At 35.7% G+C, this 20482-nt stretch overlaps 1 protein-coding gene across 3 annotated transcripts in view; it reads right to left on the bottom strand.

Moving 5' to 3' along the window:
- LOC121410665 (eukaryotic translation initiation factor 4B-like) overlaps nt 1-17824 on the bottom strand; it is a 34612-nt gene extending 16788 nt beyond the window's left edge. For all 3 annotated transcript variants that reach the window (XM_041602896.1, XM_041602897.1, XM_041602898.1), the window contains exon 1: nt 17738-17824. In XM_041602896.1, the coding sequence (XP_041458830.1) occupies nt 17738-17750 (13 nt within the window). In that variant the 5' untranslated portion in view covers nt 17751-17824. The remainder of the gene's footprint in view (nt 1-17737) is intronic.
- Between the last annotated feature and the right edge of the window lie 2658 nt (nt 17825-20482).

The raw sequence follows: 20482 nt of genomic DNA, 5'->3' as shown, positions 1-20482 counted from the left end.
TTTTATATATTACTCTTACAGACAAATCCTATGGACACCTTTCTAGCTATGTGAATTATGGACCAGAAAGCATTGAAGAAACAATGCGGTTGGTGTCAAAGATATGCTCCATCCGAAAGGCTGCGGTCAGATGTGGGGTTCCACATGCAACCTTGAGGAACACACTGTCAAGGCAACACACAGGACCAAAAGGGCACACAACAATGCTAAGCTACATTGATAAACAGGCCCTTTCCAACCACCTTGTGTACATGGCTGAGTGTGGATATGGCTTGATCGTTCTCAGGTGAGTAATGATCTAAATTTGTTCTTAAAGCAGAGAGTTAGGAATACTCCTAATTCTCATTTTTATTATCATCATTATAATCAGTATCATTCTTTATTGTTGCTGGTGTGACATAATTATCATTTTCATAATGACTATTTTTATCATAATCATCATTTTCTTCATTATTATTTATTTCATCATAAATAGTAGTAACATAAGTATTATTGTAATCACCACTATTATTGTATTGTTGAACTAATTTGTGTAATCATCATCATATACTTTATATGATCATTTTCAGAAATATTATTCTTTTATCAATTGTAATGCAATATTTACCAACAATGGTATATTTTTATATCCCTCTTATGAATATTCTTGAGTATTCTAGATAAACGATTGGTCAATTCGTGATCACGTGACAATGTATAATTTCAATAGGAAAACACATGGCTGCAATAGCTCCGTATAATTTTCTTGTAGCTCCGTATATTTTTCGATATACTTTCATGGGCAGAACCGCGCATGCTCATGCTCGATATTTTCTCTCAACTTTGAATTGCACATGCTCCCTGACTTGACCCAGATATTGATCATTTGCAAAGAGTAAATAAAGTAAAATACAAGCTCTCGCCCAAATTACCGTAACGACAATCTGAAAAACAGTGTGGAATTGGGTCTAGATTACAATGCAAAAAATCTCATTCCAAAGGCCATTAATGCAGGATCCTTTAATATGGAATAAACATACCTAACAAGGTGAGTCATGATCCGATACTAATTTTTAGAACATACATTTTAACTGCACATATTTCTTTTTAGTGCCACTACAGCAACGGCCAACGCCGCGCAGCGGACCTCTCATTAAGTGCAGTGTAATGTAATTGCCAGTCCAACCTCGGATAAATAATTCCCACTATACTTTCTCAAAGCCTGACATATTTATATATTTTAAATTCCAGGTTCTGGAGCTTGCCACACAGGTTCATCAGGAAAGGGTGAAGTCTCCTGTTCAACAACTAACAAAGAGATGGTTTTAAATGTTAATGAAGAGATGGCCAGCTCTCAGAGTCATCCGCCCAAGGTTGTAATCTATTAATTGGGCAATATCAACAACACCGGAAAGGATTGCCCGATACTATAAAGAACTGTACAAGATATCCTACTGTATGATGGACATAAAAGCTACAGAACTGTTCCCCTCACAGAAGAACAGCAGCACAACGTGATACTCTTCCTCCTTACCCCTCACACAAGCCACATTCTCCAGCCTCTCGATGTCAGCTAGTTCGGTCCCTTGAAGGCACATTTCAACAGGCAGTGCACAGATTTCCTCTCCAAGCATTCTGGGAAGTCAATCTTGAGATTTGACATGACAAGCCTAATCAGTCAGGCAGACCTAAAGCGATGAGAGGACAACCTCAAGGCAGCATTTAGGAAGTCTTGAATCTTCCCATTCGACCCCGAAGCAGTAGAGATCGAGAGGACGACAAGACCAAGTACAGTTACCAATGCAGACACCCCTCATCCGGTTCATCCCCCACCAACAAGCCCCGTGAAGGCATTGTTAGCAACCAAGAAGCCTTCTCCACCTTCAAAGAATAGTCAGAGAAATAGGCAGGCTCCATCAGTCTCAGAGCAGGAGGGGTAGCCATCACGGAAAACGGAATCTTCCTAAAGATCTACCGTTCTTCTACTACCGAGCAGACGACACAGACTCATATTTCTGAGGATAGATCAGATGATGAAGAACGTTGTTGCCAGTGCCATATGGACGAACCACCATCAGCCTCTGACATGGGCAGTCATTAAATGGGCGGCATGTGACTCCTGCAAACACTGGGTCCATCTTGGCTTTGCCGGACAAGTTCAAGTTGCCGACGATGACTTTGTTTCAGGTACCCTTGCTGTGAGACCGAACAGTGAGTGTATGTTGATATGTTATTATGTATAAATATAAATATATGAATAAGTAACTATGTGAATATGTAACTATGTGCATATATGAATACATAAATATGTATATATGCTTATATGTAAATATGTATTTTTATTTCTGAAAAATATGAGATTTGTAAATGGAAAATGAATGTGAAAATGAAAACAAGAAATTAAGTTGAATATACAAATCATAACTTAGTGTCTTTTCTTCATTCTCCTTTGGCTAAAACTGTAAATGTCTGCCCAGCAAAGATTCTTATATTCATATTTGGATCATTCCACGGTATTAGCAGGAGATATCATCTTGTTACAATGCACACTTGTCCGTCCGTGATCATTTTTATTGAGTTTATGATATGGATAAAATGTATGAATTTAAACTATGTTCAAATAAAATGATGTACAGTGTCTAGTGACATACCTCTACACATTTTAATTTTTTTTTAATTTCTATTCTGATAAAGAATAAAAGAAAAAAATAATTGTAGATTGCTTTGTTTTTATAAAATCGGCCTGAAAACTAGGCCATAATATTAACAGATTTTATGCTCTCATTAGGCTTATTAGATTAGTAAATTACTTTAATAATCAAACTTTTCCCTTTTTTTAGAATGGAATATCGACAAGTTTCATCTCGCACTTAGGAAAAGAAAATACATGTTTGTCATCATTTTCATATGACATAATGTTCTTAGAATGTCCCGGTCCTAGGTCAAAACTCAAAGTAATGAAACATATAAGCTCTTTTTAACCAATATCCATATCCACCTCACAATTTTCCTATGAAGTGTTTGAAATACAGAGCTTAGATTGACCCCTTTTCAGATCGAAATATAAAATATTTTAAGCTCACGCTTAGCGCTCGCTTTATCATTATAAAAAAAGGGGTATTTAGAATGCCGAGATTCTAGGTGAAATGTGAAAAATGCACGCGCATATTTATTCAAATACACAAATTGTTCTCTATTTAAATCATTATCCAGTTTCAGATCACAATATCATGTGAAATTTGATTTTAAAAGGATGGAAGAGTGTGTGTATGGAAGTGAGGGGCAGGGTAAGAGATTTTGACAGCTTTGAAGGGTGGATCCATGGAATGGAGATAGCATATTTGAAGAATGAAATAAATATTTCTAATATATTTTTGATGATTTAAAAGAGTTAAAGAGGAAAATGGATGTCAATTGATAGGCTTTGACTTGATGTGATAGAAAGTGCGATTACAAACAAATTGACAAAAATATCAGATGTTATTTTGAATATATATTTTATATATTACTCTTACAGACAAATCCTATGGACACCTTTCTAGCTATGTGAATTATGGACCAGAAAGCATTGAAGAAACAATGCGGTTGGTGTCAAAGATATGCTCCATCCGAAAGGCTGCGGTCAGATGTGGGGTTCCACATGCAACCTTGAGGAACACACTGTCAAGGCAACACACAGGACCAAAAGGGCACACAATGATGCTAAACTACATTGATAAACAGGCCCTTTCCAACCACCTTGTGTACATGGCTGAGTGTGGATATGGCTTGAATCGTTCTCAGGTGAGTAATGATCTAAATTTGTTCTTAAAGCAGAGAGTTGGGAATACTCCTTATTCATTTTTATCATCATCATTATAATCAGTATAATTTTTTATTGTTGCTGTTGTGACTAATTATCATAATTATCATATTCATTACTACTATTTTTATCATTATCATTTTCTTCATTATTTATTTCATCATAAATAGTAGTAACATTAGTATTATTGTAAACACCACTATTATTGTATTGTTGAACTAATTTGTGTAATCATCATCATATAATTTATATGATCATTTTCAAAAATATTCTTTTATCAATTGTAATGCGATATTTACCAATAATGGTATATATTGTTATATCCCTCTTATGAATATTCATGAGTATTCTAGATAAACGATTGGTCAATTCGTGATCACGTGACATAGTATAATTTCAATAGGAAAACACATCGCTGCAATAGCTCCGTATAATTTCCATGTAGCTCCGCATATTTTTCGCTATACTTTCATGGGCAGAACTGCACGTGCTCATGCTTGATATTTTCTCTCAACTTTGAATTGCACATGCTCCCTGACTTGACCCAGATATTGATCATCTGCAAAGAGTAAATAAAGTAAAATGCAAGCTCTCGCCCAAATTACCGTACCAACAATCTGAAAAACAGTGTGGAATTGGGTCTAGATTACAATGCAAAAAATCTAATTCCAAAGGCCGTTAATGCAGGATCCTTTAATATGGAATAAACATACCTAACAAGGTGAGTCATGATCCGATACTAATTTTTAGAACATACATTTTAACTGCACATATTTCTTTTTAGTGCCACTACAGCAACGGCCAACGCCGCGCAGCGGACCTCTCATTAAGTGCAGTGTAATGTAATTGCCAGTTCAACCTCAGATAAATAATTCCCACTATACTTTCTCAAAGCCTGATATATTTGTATATTTTAAATTCCAGGTTCTGGAGCTTGCCACACAGGTTCATCAGGAAAGGGTGAAGTCTCCTGTTCAACAACTAACAAAGAGATGGTTTTAAATGTTAATGAAGAGATGGCCAGCTCTCAGAGTCATCCGCCCAAGGTTGTAATCTATTAATTGGGCAATATCAACAACACCGGAAAGGATTGCCCGATACTATAAAGAACTGTACAAGATATCCTACTGTATGATGGACATAAAAGCTACAGAACTGTTCCCCTCACAGAAGAACAGCAGCACAACGTGATACTCTTCCTCCTTACCCCTCACACAAGCCACATTCTCCAGCCTCTCGATGTCAGCTAGTTCGGTCCCTTGAAGGCACATTTCAACAGGCAGTGCACAGATTTCCTCTCCAAGCATTCTGGGGGGTCAATCTTGAGATTTGACACAAGTCTAATCAGTCAGGCATACCTAAAGGCAATGAGAGAGGACAACCTCAAGGCAGCACTTAGGAAGTCTTGAATCTTCCCATTCGACCCCGAAGCAGTAGAGATCGAGAGGACGACAAGACCAAGTACAGTTACCAATGCAGACACCCCTCATCCGGTTCATCCCCCACCAACAAGCCCCGTGAAGGCATTGTTAGCAACCAAGAAGCCTTCTCCACCTTCAAATAGTCAGAGAAAAAGGCAGCCTCCACCAGTCTCAGAGCAGGAGGGGTAGCCATCACGGAAAACGGAATCTTCCTAAAGATCTACCGTTCTTCTACTACCGAGCAGACGACCCAGACTCATATTTCTGAGGATAGATCAGATGATGAAGAACGTTGTTGCCAGTGCCATTTGGACGAACCACCATAAGCCTCTGACATGGGCACTGTCATTAAATAGGCGGCATGTGACTCCTGCAAACACTGGGTCCATCTTGGTTGCGCCGGACAAGTTCAAGTTGCAGACGATGACTTTGTTTCAGGTACCCTTGCTGTGAGACGGAATAGTGAGTGTATGTTGATATGTTAATATGTATAAATATATGAATAAGTAACAATGTGAATATGTAACTATGTGCATATATAAATACATAAATATGTATACATGTATATGCTAATATGTAAATATGTATTTTTATTTCTGAAAAATATGAGATTTGTAAATGGAAAATGAATATGAAAATGAAAACAAGAAATTCAGTTGAATATACAAATCATAACTTAGTGTCTTTTCTTCATTCTCCTTTGGCTAAAACTGTGTTCATGTGGCGATGAATTAAGTGTGCTGATGAAAGAGAAAAATGTTCATTTTCCCTTAAATTTCATTCCCCAATAAACAAAACAATAAGAATGGGGGTTCTAATGATTTTTCTCTAAAAGATGATAAAAAGGATGTGAATTTTTGTGAGAAATGTTGATAATGATATAATGAATAGATCCTGTAGTCATATTATACAATGGAAATCGTGTTTATGATGAAAATGGATAACTTTAGTGATAGTGGTGATAATTGTGGGGGCACGCCTTTTGTGAAAAAATAGCTTTTACTTATGGAGGCCTAAATATATATAATCTTAGAAGCAAGTAAAAAAAATAATGAAATGATTTGTATGGTGAAATTGAATATACCGTAAGTAACGGTGTATTAACCGTACCCCCAACTTTGGACTAAAAAAAAAAAAATTCTCAAATTAACATGCATATTTGAGGTACGAAGAAGAAACAAGTGGAATGCCTCTGGCCATCTCACCTGCATCACGCGGTTCAATATAGCAGCAGTGCTGACTTTGAATACTACTCTAACTCGCACAAGATGTTCAGTGATACATGGTTACTCTTATGTCCACTTTTTATGAACTAGACCAATAAACTTACAGAGATATGATGGTTATTCAACAAAAAAACCCAACATGGCCAAAGTTCATTGACCCTAAATGACCTTTGACCTTAATCATGAGACCTGAAACTTGCACAAAATTTTCAGTGATGCTTGATTACTATTATGTCCAAGTTTCATGAATCAGATCCATAAACTTTCAAAGTTATGATGGGAATACAACAGATATCCCCAATTCGGCCAAAGTTCATTGACCCTAAATGACCTTTGACCTTGGTCATGTGACATGAAGCTCATGCAGGATGTTCAGTGATACTTGATTAACCTTATGTCCAAGTTTCATGAACTAGGTCCATATATTTTCTAAGTTATGATGACATTTCAAAAACTTAACCTCAGGTTAAGATTTCGATGTTGATTCCTCCAACATGGTCTAAGTTCATTGACCCTAAATGACCTTTGACCTTGGTCATGTGACATGAAACTCTAATAGGATGTTCAGTAATACTTGATTAACCTTATGGCCAAGCTGAAACTGAACCAAGATAAGACTGAGCTTATAGTATTTGCTTCAAAAGTCCACCAGCGTCTACTCAAGGACTTTACATTAACCTTGCATGATAACACAGAGTTGAAGCCATCACCAAATCTTCGCATCCTTGGAGTCGTCTTTGACAATCTCATGCTACTGGATGATCATGTTTCGAATGTTGTCAGGAATGTTAAATATAAAATCCGTAATCTAAGCAGAATCAGGAAATATCTAGATGAAAACACCACACATGCTGCTGTTCGTGCCCTGGTCCTATCACGCCTTGACTATTGCAACAGTTTTCTTTACGGCACTACAACTAAAAACATCCATCGTCTTCAGCTACTCCAGAACCATTCAGCACGCCTCATCTTTTGTCAGCCCAAGAACACCCACACTTCACCTCTACTTAGCACTCTGCTCTGGCTCTCTGTACAACATAGACTCCAGTTTAAGACCGCTACTCTAGTTTATAAAGTCATCAATGGTCTCTCACCCTCATACCTGTGTAATCTCATTCATGGAAAGCACTCTAACTATAATCTAAGATCTAATGCCAGTAGAGTTATCCAGATTCCAAGATGTCGAACCAATGCTGGCAAGCGGGCGTTCCTAGCTACTGCTCCAAGAACATGGAACGATCTCCCCAACTTTGTAAAGAATTCCGTTTCACTCAATGTATTCAAGAAAAATCTAAAAACACATCTTTTCCGCTAACTCCCGCTTGCCAGCACTGGTCTTTTATTGTTTAAATTTTCATTTGCATTTATGTGTGTTTCTATGTTTTATTTCTTCTCTTAATATAATGCGCTTTGTATCTTGTATTAGAAAAGGCGCTATAAAAATGTATCATTATTATTATTAATATTTAATTAAGATCGTAATAATTGCTTCCCATTACCCGCGGCTCATACCCCTCTAAACGACATTGCCTGGGCGGCTACGCCCGGCCACTCGATGTGTTGTGAACTGGCAGACATCGTAAATGTACGGGAGGGGTTACGGCTGGCTCAAACCCGTCACCGTGTATAAACCGCACCCCTGACTTTTGCTTCTATCCCGCCGAGAAAAAGGTGCGCTTAATACACCGTTACTTACGGTAATGATGAAAATGATAAGTATATTTTTGGCACAATTTTGAGAAAAATGTCTTAAATTTAAAAAATCAAACTTACTGCGCAAAATTAGGTCACACATGTGAGAGGACCACAGAGTCAGTAAGGGTTGCAAATTTATTGAAATTACATTCACTTTAATCTGAAATTTATATTCCAAGCCATAAAATGTGATTCTGTAAGATAAGCTTGTAACCGATTCCAATCGATTTCACCACAATCGGCGATCACTTCCCGATCTTCGATCATGCACCTTGAAGGAAAAAAATCGAAAATAAAAAATCGGCGTAGATCTAGTTACAGTGCGTGATTGTTCAGAACATATTTCAAGGTTGTTTTTGAGGTGCTAGCTATTTAGAGGTCGCATTATTCAGGGAGAAAGACGCGGTATTATCTCTGACGATGTTTAAGAGGATAGATATCTTCTCTTCCAACTCATGGTGATAGCGAATGCCGCCGTGAAATTTTTAAAGGTCGTATTACTGACGAAGATCACTGCGCTACTCTCTCACATCGTTTATGATATAAATCTTCTCTTCAACCTCGTGGTGATAGCGGACCCCGCCGTGAACTTTTAAAAGTCGTACTATCGACAGAGCTCATTGCGCTACTCTCTTACATCGTTTATGATCATATAAATCTTCTCTTCAACCTCGTGGTGATAGCGGACCCCGCCGTGAACTTTTAAAAGTCATACTATCGACAGAGCTCATTGCGCTACTCTCTTACCCTCTTTATGATGCTAGACATCTTCTCTTCAACCTTGTGGTGAAAGCGGACCCCGTTGTGAACTTTTTAAAGTTGTACTATCGATGAAGCTCATTGCATTACTCTCTTACATCGTTTAGGATGATATACAATTATACATTCTATTTTCAACCTTGTGGTGATAGCGGACGCCGCAGTGAACTTTTAAAAGTCGTACTATCAACGGAGCTCATTGCGTTACTCTCTTACATCGTTTAGGATGATATACATTCTATTTTCAACCTCGTGGTGATGGCGGACGCCGCAGTGAACTTTTAAAAGTCGTACTATCAACGGAGCTCATTGCGTTACTCTCTTACATCGTTTAGGATGATATACATTCTATTTTCAACCTTGTGGTGATGGCGGACCCTGCAGTGAACTTTTAAAGATCATGATAATGACGGAGCTCATTGCGCTACTCTCTTACATCATTTATGATCATATAAATCTTCTCTTCACCCTCGTGGTGATAGCGGACCCCGCCGTGAACTTTTAAGTCGTACTATCGATGGAGCTCATTGTGTTACTCTCTTACATCGTTTAGGATGATATACGGGTCAATCCACGTCAAATCAACCAATTTTTAGACAATTTGTCACCCGACCCTCTTCGATTTTCTTTAAACTCGCACCAAATGTTGCCCCAAGTGTCTGACGGAAAAATCTGAAATATTTTGCCCCACGGTGAAATGGTTGCTAAGATACGGCCTCCCATAGCAACCAATGCGCACTCAAAGAAATTATTTTAAATAAAATTGCCTATTTTTGATTGACTACTGCAGCAAAGTTTGATTGATTACAGTCTTCATTTTAAGTAAATTGGAAGAACTTTTTGGTCTAAACATGCAGAGTATACTGTAGCGCGGACCTGTCAACCGGATTTTGCACACGAGGTCACCGAAAATGGCGTTAAGCATCCGTGTCAATGATTTCAGAAGCATGTTTGGAGGCTCATAAATCCAAAACTAAATTAGCTTAGAACCAAATATTATGCACATTTATGGACTTTCATATACTCAACAGAATTACAAAAAATTGACCCAAGTGTGTGTGTCGTTTTTCTGTAGGGCGCCCTCAAAGTTGGATTTTTTTCAAAAGATGCCAAGTTCAAGGTCACGGATCACCTCCCGTCCCATCGAGGAGGGGGACCAATTTCTGTGTTTTGATAGACATTTACCCATATTTTCAAGTGTTACTTGAGAAATTTTGCTACCGGAATGTTTAGAGGCTGATTTGCGCATTCCAAAATGGTCGTAAACACCCTAAATTTGACGTTAATGACACATACATGCTTTTCAACACTTTTCAAATTGTGATAACTCAAAGATGAAATGCCAAAAGACATTGATACCTTCTGTGATGATAGTCTGTAATTGGTATTAAAAGGATATATCTTCAGAAATAGTTTTTATTGTTGGTAATGACCTTGAAAACACACCTAAAATTCAGTAAAAACAGTAAATTGGCTAATTTTCCAGAATCATATGGCATTCAAATGGTGTTTACATTGACTTTCAAATGGGTGTCATTTCAATACAAAGGGTGAGCTTAAGCCAAAACTTGAAAGACATGTTCAACTTTTGTTGTACTTTAAGCAACATAAAATATTTGAACTCAAAACTATATCATTTGACCTTGAAATTATTCCAAATATAGCTAATTATTGCTTCATAAGTAGCATATTCAAATTGCGCGAGTACATTGCACTTTGCAACACATTTAAAAATGGATTTTCTCATAGAGAGAATACCTGATCAGGCTGATATTTGCAGTATTGGTAGTCTGTAATGAGTTCTTAGAGGATCTACAGATTAAGTACCTATTCTTTCATGACAATGACCTTGAAAATACAGCTGAAAATCATGAAAATCAATAAATCATACAATTTTCATTAGTAATCAAATGTTTTTACCCACTTTTCATTGTGTGTTATTCCATCTTAGATTGTGAGCTCATGCTGATAATTGCAAATCATGTTCCACTTTTGGTCTACTTTAAGCTAAAAAAAATATTTGAACTCAAAACCTTATCATTCGACCTTGAAATTGTTCCAAATATAGCTATTTGTGCTTCATAAGTAGCATATTAAAATCACACGTGTACTTTGCAACACATTTCAAATTGGATTTTCTCAAAGAGAGAATACCTGATCAGGCTGATATTTGCAGTATTAGTGGTCTGTAATGAGTTCTTAGAGTATCTACAGATCAAGGAACTATTCTTTCATGACAATGACCTTGAAAATACAGCTGAAAATCATGAAAAATCAATAAATCAGACTGAACTCAAAACCATATCATTTGACCTTGAAATTATTTCCAAGTATTGAAATGTGTTGCTAAGTACAATGTACATGCACGATTTGAATATATGCTACTTATGAAGCAACCAAATAGCTATATTTGGAATGATTTCAAGGTCAAAAGATATGGTTTTGAGTTCAGTCTGATTAATTGATTTTTCATGATTTTCAGCTGTATTTTCAAGGTCATTGTCATGAAAGAATAGTTCCTTGATCTGTAGATCCTGCAAGAACTCATTACAGACTACTAATACTGCAAATATCAGCCTGATCAGGTATTCTCTCTTTGAGAAAATCCATTTTGAAATGTGTTGCAAAGTACATGTGTGATTTTAATATGCTACTTAATGAAGCACAAATAGCTATATTTGGAACAATTTCAAGGTCGAATGATAAGGTTTTGAGTTCAAATATTTTATGTAGCTTAAAGTAGACCAAAAGTGGAACATGATTTGCAATTATCAGCATGAGCTCACAATCTAAGATGGAATAACAGACAATGAAAAGTGGGTAAAAACACTTGATTACTAATGAAAATTGTACGATTTATTGATTTTCATGATTTTCAGCTGTATTTTCAAGGTCATTGTCATGAGAGAATAGGTACTTAATCTGTAGTTCCTCCAAGAACTCATTACAGACTACCAATACTGCAAATATCAGCCTGATCAGGTATTCTCTCTATGAGAAAATCCATTTTTAAATGTGTTGCAAAGTGCAATGTACTCGCGCAATTTGAATATGCTACTTATGAAGCAATAATTAGCTATATTTGGAATAATTTCAAGGTCAAATGATATAGTTTTGAGTTCAAATATTTTATGTTGCTTAAAGTACAACAAAAGTTGAACATGTCTTTCAAGTTTTGGCTTAAGCTCACCCTTTGTATTGAAATGACACCCATTTGAAAGTCAATGTAAACACCATTTGAATGCCATATGATTCTGGAAAATTAGCCAATTTACTGTTTTTACTGAATTTTAGGTGTGTTTTCAAGTTCATTACCAACAATAAAAACTATTTCTGAAGATATATCCTTTTAACACCAATTACAGACTATCATCACAGAAGATATCAATGTCTTTTGGCATTTCATCTTTGAGTTATCACAATTTGAAAATTGTTGAAAAGCATGTATGTGTCATTAACGTCAAATTTAGGGTGTTTACGACCATTTTGGAATGCACAAATCAGCCTCTAAACATTCCGGTAGCAAAATTTCTCAAGTAACACTTGAAAATATGGGTAAATGTCTATCAAAACACAGAAATTGGTCCCTCTCCTCGATGGGACGGGAGGTGATCCGTGACCTTGAACTTGGCATCTTTTGAAAAAAATCCAACTTTGAGGGCGCCCTACAGGAAAACGACACACACTCTTGGGTCAATTTTTTGTAATTCTGTTGAGTATATGAAAGTCCATAAATGTGCATAATATTTGGTTCTAAGCTAATTTAGTTTTGGATTTATGAGCCTCCAAACATGCTTCTGAAATCATTGACACAGATGCTTAACGCCATTTTCGGTGACCTCGTGTGCGAAATCCGGTTGACAGGTCCGCTCTACAGTATACTCTGCATATTTAGACCAAAAAGTTCTTCCAATTTACTTAAAATGAAGACTGTAATCAATCAAACTTTGCTGCAGTAGTCAATCAAAAATAGGCAATTTTATTTAAAATAATTTCTTTGAGTGCGCATTGGTTGCTATGGGAGGCCGTATCTTAGCAACCATTTGACCTTGGGGCAAAATATTTCAGAGTTTTCCGTCAGACACTTGGGGCAACATTTGGTGCGAGTTTAAAGAAAATTGAAGAGGGTCGGGTGACAAGCATCGGTTGATTTGACATGGATTGACCCATACATTCTATTTTCAACCTCGTGGTGATAGCGGACCCCGCCGTGAACTTCAAAAAGTCGTATTATCGACAGAGCTCATTGCGTTACTCTTACATCGTTTATGACAATATACATCTTCTCAATCTCAATGATATATTTGTCTTTGCAACTTCGTCGGGAGATGCTTCTCTTATATTTCTTCTTAGATATCAAAAGTTCATTTCTCAAGATAGTAATATTAATAAATTGATTTGGAAACGCTAGCTACCCAAAACATTTTAATAATATATTTCAAATCATAGTGCGTGCTTGCGTCTTCTACTACATTTTGATTGCACTTGCGACTTTAAGATGATGCGTCGTACGAGATCAAGAGATCATTCCAATAATTCTAAATCGCTATCACCAAAAAAATACTTTAAAAAAAGATATCCCGCCGATCGTTCATTAACCTGTGATCTATGAGAAATATTTTCATTTTATTTTCCTTTGCACCTTTGCTCTGAAGATGCGTCTTTCGTTTATCTTTCTACTAAAAATCACTCTGTTTATTTTAAAGCAATAACACCTCAAAACCCTTTTAAAACATGTTCCAAACGATCGCGCATGTTGGCGACTTCCATTCCAATGCATTCTTCTTTGTGACTTTGTCAGGAAGATACGCGCGACCGCGAACAAAATTTTGATGTATTCCTTTGTTTTTAAACATCGCCGATTCGATTTTGATTTTAGAAGCTTAACTGCCGATCCGCTTTTCGATCTTATTTTTGATCCAATTTACAACATTAATGTAAGATATTCTCGTTCTTTTGAGGTATTGGACGTTATGTGTAATAATCTACGTGTCTTGGAATTGTCAAGGAAACCAAAATGTGCACGAAATATGGTCACTACATCATACAAAACATGAAGAGTGTCCCATTTTTTCTGCGAGAGCAAATTGTTTAGTTATACAGTGCGTATAAAAAAAACGGGACAGATTTGAAAAGTCTATAAAATTTTAGTTTCAAATTATTTTTTCTATATTTTGGTGTTAATAGTTGCTCTAAGGTCTGGTCTTTCAAATGCTATTAAAAAAAATTAGTTTCGTTCATGCTTGAGCGAACACGGGACGTTTTTGTTGGGGGTTCAAAAAGAGGCTTGCGCCAGAATTGCAGAATATGAGCAATATGATGATCGGACTTCTTGCTTATTAGCAGACTTCCTCTTAACCTTTTCATTATCTTTGCCATAATTTTCAAATCATGCGGTCAAAATTCATTTTCAGATTTATTTATTTGCTTGAATTATTCTGTTATTTCTTTTTATATGCTCTCTGTTAGCTTTGAATATTCCTTCTTCAAGCTAAAATTATTTTTTTCAACCGAATTATGGGAGAGCATGGATTTTTTTATTCAAATCCTTTCATTATGTGCTACAAAGATTATGGTGCCTTTTGAACAAAGCCACACAGATGGGTGGGCGGTCGGGTTGCTCCCCCCCAATTAAAAAAATCATGACCAAAAAAAAGTGGACAGGAAATAAAAGGAAAGATAGAAATTAAAATATATTATTTTCTGAATATTATGTCAAAATCTATCACAAAATTTGATATTGAAATTAAAAAAGTGGGAATATTTGCGTGCTCATTTCGCTCGCTCACAACTTTTTACCCCGGATCTGCCATATCTAGCTACTTCAAAATTGACTCAATACACCTTTGTCATTGAAAGACTTGAATCCCTTCCTTTGTTTCCTGTCAAGCAATTAAACTTGGTCAAGGAATTAATGACCCATTGAAAAATAGATTCATGTCTTTTAAAGGTACATTACACTGTTTGTTTCACATAATAAAACGATTTTAAGTTTTCCCAATTAATCATTCAAAACTTCTTGCTTGGGTTGACAAAAAAAAATCTTCTTTTCTCAGTTACTTATGAAGGAAAATTAAAAAGGTAAGAGAAGATTAAATGAAAAAACGAAATAATTCAATTAAATAAATAACTTTGTAAATGAAATTTGAGAGCATAATTCGAAAATTGTGGCACAGATAATGAAAAGGTCAAGAGGAAGTCTCCTGATTAGCAAGAAGTCTGATCATTGTATTACACATATTCTGCAATTCTGGCGCAAGCCTCTTTTTGAACCCCCAACAAAAATGTCCCGTGTTCGCTCAAGCATGAATAAAATTTATTTTTTTAAATTGCATTTCAAAGATAAGACCTTAGAGCATCTATTAACACCAAAATATAGACATCATTATTTGAAACAGAAATTTTATAGACTTTTCAAATCTGTCCTGTTTTTTTTTTATACGCACTGTATACTTATCTTTTTCATGATTACAAAAAGTGCTTTCCATTTTCAAGGTAGAAATGTCAAAATTTTCAGCTTGTGTTTCGCGCTCGCATTATTTGATCGTTGAAACATGTAACGTCTTCATTGCTAACTGCAAGCAGCCGTTAGCAGATCCTTTTTTATCTGATCTAAACGTATGTTAAAACTTTCTGAGAGCAATTCTGGCCCAGGGTGACCAGACGTCCTGTATTTCCAAGGGATTGTCCCGTATTTTGCTCCTTTATCCTGGTGTCCCGACAAACCCTTCCGCCTATTTGTGCCCTATTTCAGATGTTTGAACAAAATATAGACCTACTTGAAACATTTGAAAGTGATGAGTTTTCATCAATTACCAACAGATGACAAAGCAGAGATAATAAATGCGATATCTGTAAAGTTTTGCAAGTTCTGTGGTGATTTTCTTGCTAGCCCAATACATTGCAAACAAACTGGCCTCCTTCCTGTGCGTGGCAGGCTACTAGCTAGGCATGTAGGATCGGAGCAGATTCTGAGTGGTGCAAACAATCTCACATGATAAACAGTAAACAGTTTTTCCACCAAAATTATCAGAAAATGAGTGGGAAATTTTTATAATTATATTATGGATTCTCAGATAACTGATTTGGTGATGTAATTGGAGGAACAAGTTTGTTTTCACAACTAGATCTCGTTGTTTCAGCTTTCCCTTTGAGTCATGCTGTGATTGGTGCGAACTTGTAATGGGATGGGAGAGATGCCTGTGTAGGTTGCCGCGATGTTTCATCTAATTTCTAGGTTTGACAATGTTTCACTGTTAAATTTTATTCATTAGAGAGTCAAAAGGCGGCTAAGCTTTCGATCCTAGCAGAATCTTCATCGGAGGCAAAATGACAAATTTCATTCATTTCTAGAACAATCAATCTTTATAAATATATTAAAAAAAAAAAATATCATTATGATTTGTGTTAGATTAGATTTTTTTGTTTGCTTGAAATTTGAACTTTTTCTTCTTTCTTTCTTTTCTATCCTTCATTTTTCATCCGTATATCCTTTGACATTGCTCCTTTTTTGTTCCATCTATATTTCCTATCTTTCTTTCCCAATCCTTTCTCTCTCTATTCATTTTTCTTTCTTTCCTTCTTTATCTTATTTTTTTTTAATTTCCTTCATTCTTCTTTCCTTAAACTTTCTTTGCTTCCTTCTCCCTTCCTCTTTTCGTTCTTTCTCTCCTTCCATTATTTTTTTTCATTCTCTCCTCCCTTCATTCTTTCTTCCCTACTTTGTTTTATTTTCTTTCCTTCTTATATTTTTCCCCTTATTCTTTCTTCCCCTTTGTTTCTTTCAAAGAATGAAGGAAACAGTTTTTCCTTTAATCTTTCTTTCCTCCTCCTTTTTTCTTACTTTCTTTTTTTCCTTTCTCTCCCTTATTTTTTCTTTCACACATTTATTCACTTTCCTTCCTTCCTCTTTCTTTATTAATGATGGAATTTTTTTCCCTCTTTTATTCTAACATTCTTTTATTTTTTCCTTTTTTTCTTTCTTTCTTCTCAATTCATCTCTTTTCTTTTTGTCTTTTCATTCTCTTTCATGTTTTCGTTTACCCTCCCTTCCAGTTCTCTTTATTTATTTCACAATCTAACACTATGTAGCCTTCTTTTTTTCATATAAGACCCGACTCGGTCCATCCTCTAAAGCAGCATATTTGTTGATAGTCCCTATTTAATTTTGTAAACTCTGGTTACGTCCCCCCCCCCCTTGGCGAAGGCTGGATACGCCCCTATTGTTCTTTAGTCCTTTTTCAAAGCAAGTCTCCGAGCAATAGGGGAGATGGTTTGCCATATTGGAGAAAGTCTCCCATATTGCCATGCCCATGGCATGATTGGCTGTGCGCCTCGTTACTCCTTAGCTTTGTTTTACTTTCTTTTTCTTGTAAAGTTCTAAATAAGACGTCCAGCCTCTTTTTAGTACAGCTTGGCCACTGAGCTGAACATAACATCTGGTGTGGCAATACTGATTGCAGAAAACAGTAAATTAATCGACTTGTCATGCATGGTCTGTTCGTACACACTCAAATTCCATATGGTCAAGTACGATCGCGAGGCTCCAGCTAGCGAGCTCAGACGAAATCGCGATATGCCGCCCTTCAAGGCTTAATTCACACGCATACGGAAATGTACACATCACATGCCCACGTTTCTTCCTTTGGCCACCACAGAAATCAAGCGCGCGCTAGAAATTCCGACACAACTTCACACAAATTTACTATACCTACAGCCACAGAGTAGCATTCATACAAACAGGTATTAATGAAATAAATGATTCAAACACCACAATATACTTCTAACATTATATCAACGACGCAAAGTCATAAATTCACAAATAGAAGCTTGTAAGAAATACTTCAATCGCTTACCAGAGGCCGCCATGTTGATAGAAGTGCGTAGAGAAAGGAAGTTAGAAGCCTAGAATTTATATTGCCAATTTGATGACGGTACGGTCGACGTTGGTGAATTTTATGTCTAGCTTCAGCATTTTTATTTGATGAAATGGAATCGGGATACGTACTAATATTTTTTTCTTTTTTAAATTACAGTGAACATTTACTCCCTCCCAAGTTATTGAAATTATATATAAGTAATTATGAATAATTATTTTCATGCAACAAAAGTTATTTTCCACTTAATTTCTGTTTCAGCCCAAATGATGTTAGATTATGTTAAAGCTGAAGATCTAAGCTTTAATATGATATAAATTGTATAAGAGGTATTTTAGATGGGTCAGCAGCCAGCTTTTCATAGGCCAAGTACATTTAGCAGCTCAAAAAAAAAGGAATACTGCGCTCTGATAGGTCATAGAGACCACACACTCATGCAAATTCCAATGTTCCCCACACTGGGCCTCTGCAAGGTCACACACACCATGTGGTAATCTCTTCAAATTACCCGCGCCTGTTGTTTCAAAACATTATTCAGCAAATCAGAACTCTGGATTTTATGTAACTCAGAAATTTCAGAAATCTCGTCTTGCATCTTGATGGAAAAGGCTGGCTGTTGACCCATATAAAAGATGCCACATATCAAGAGTGACATTGTAAGAAAGTAGAGTTTGAGCTTTCTGATGATATAAATAATGTTTGTGCCTAAAATCACACAATTTTGCACAAATTGCAAGTGAAGACAGAGGAAGAAAATTCTGTTTGAGGTATCTTTTCAGGTGAAAAATTCACTTATTCATCAAAATGTTTTATTCAAAAGAAATAACCAATATAAAAGAGTAACATTTACTCTTTTTTATGGTACAAAACAATCAATATTACTCAAGGAGAAAGTGGAGAAATTCTTTGAGAAAGAAAGTATCACAATTCACAAGATTTCGCAAGGACATGAATTCAGCCACGGGAGGACTTGGATGAATCTTGCTCATTAACATGGGGACTTGTAGACAGACTTTACAGCTAATCATTTGAAGCCACACCCTAGCTAATGAAACATGAAATTAAAGCTAAATTACAGTAGTTGCAGACTTGCAGTAAAACACTGACTTCGTGAGAAAGTCTGTAAAACCAAGGTTAAGTATTACTATATCATCGTCAATATAGATCTGGTACAGTTACATAAACTGAACTGTGTGAAATCAGAAAATCTAAGCTGAAAAACAATCACACTGAAGATCGCCAACACAGATAGGCACACATGGGACAGTGTATATTATATTGGTGGAATAAAAACCTGACGGAAGTGCCCGAATCCGCGCTTATTTTGCTTATTTCTCAGCAATTACACAATTTCTTCCAGAATCCTTCACCACATATTTTTTATTCATATAGACACTTGGGTGGTCATTATATTGGATTCTGTAAAAAGTCATTTTGAGATTGTTACCACAACTGGGAATTTACCTTTAACACCCCCAAAACCAGATTATTTGTTCAGTCAATTGTTCATAGAAATTATGACCTCCAAAACAAGTTAAATTTGTTTTCACGAAATTGTTCTTCAAAACAAGATTATTTTTTTGTTCACTAAATTGTTCATATATGAACAATTTAGTGAACAAAATATAATCTCTTTTGGGGGGAAGATAAATGTAAAGATTTTTTTTTATCAGGCAAAAAAAAATATTAGTACAGTATCTAGCATCCCTGCTACATACATATCTTACTTCTACATCTACTACTGATTGCACATCAGTAGTAGATGTAGAAGTAGGATATGTACATATGTAACAGGGAAGCTATATGCTGTACTAAAAATAATAGTAAAATGATGATAAATGTTGATATTCATAATTGTTACAACAATATTAGTAATAATACAATTATAATGAAGAAATAAAAATAAGTAGAAGAAGGGGGGAAAAATGATGATGAACAATTCAGGAAATATAGCCTTTAGTAGGTAGGACAACAAAATAATTAAACAGCATTTCTGCTAAAAAGCATTACCTTAATATATTCTTTATTAGCATTTTTATCACAGAAATCACTTAAAGGTATTGTTTAACTTTGTGAGCAGCCGATTTAAAAAATTCTCAAACCAAGATGAAACATGTGTACAAGTGCATGTATTAGAACTAATAAACCCTGAAAACAACCATTATTGAGAATGAAAAGCTAAAACTACAAGGCAAACCCCGATTTAGTAAATAGGCGTCTTATAGACACCTAAATAATACACATAAGTGTATGGGATGAAATTAAGATGGTGTTTCCGGTCACTTTATATTTCAATTTTTGAAGCACTAAATAATCATTTTCGAACGCAATTTTTTCAGGGCTTCATTTTTGGAACATATCACAGACACAGGTGACAGGTGTGACCTTCTAGCTCAGATTTTTTAAAAGTCAAATCAATGTTAACCAATCACTTTAAAACTTACCTCAAAATTTCATAAAATAGTGAAAATCAAGGCTTAAAGGGATGCTCCCGGCTGAAGGTATTTATATATCTAAATAAATAGAGTAAAATTTACAGAGCAAAATTCTGAATATTTCATCAAAGTCAGATAACAAATAATGAAGTTATTGAATTTCAAAGTTTAGCAACATTTCGTGAAAACAGTTACATGTATATGCACGTCATCATGAATATTCATTAGATAAGCTGATGATGTCACATCCCCACATTCCCTTTTCTTATGTTATTACATGAAACCATGA

This window comes from Lytechinus variegatus, chromosome 3, assembly GCF_018143015.1.
Source record: "Lytechinus variegatus isolate NC3 chromosome 3, Lvar_3.0, whole genome shotgun sequence".
Lineage (NCBI taxonomy): Eukaryota > Metazoa > Echinodermata > Echinoidea > Temnopleuroida > Toxopneustidae > Lytechinus > Lytechinus variegatus.
Note: the sequence above shows the minus strand (reverse complement) of the source record. Positions and strands in the feature narration are given on the sequence as shown.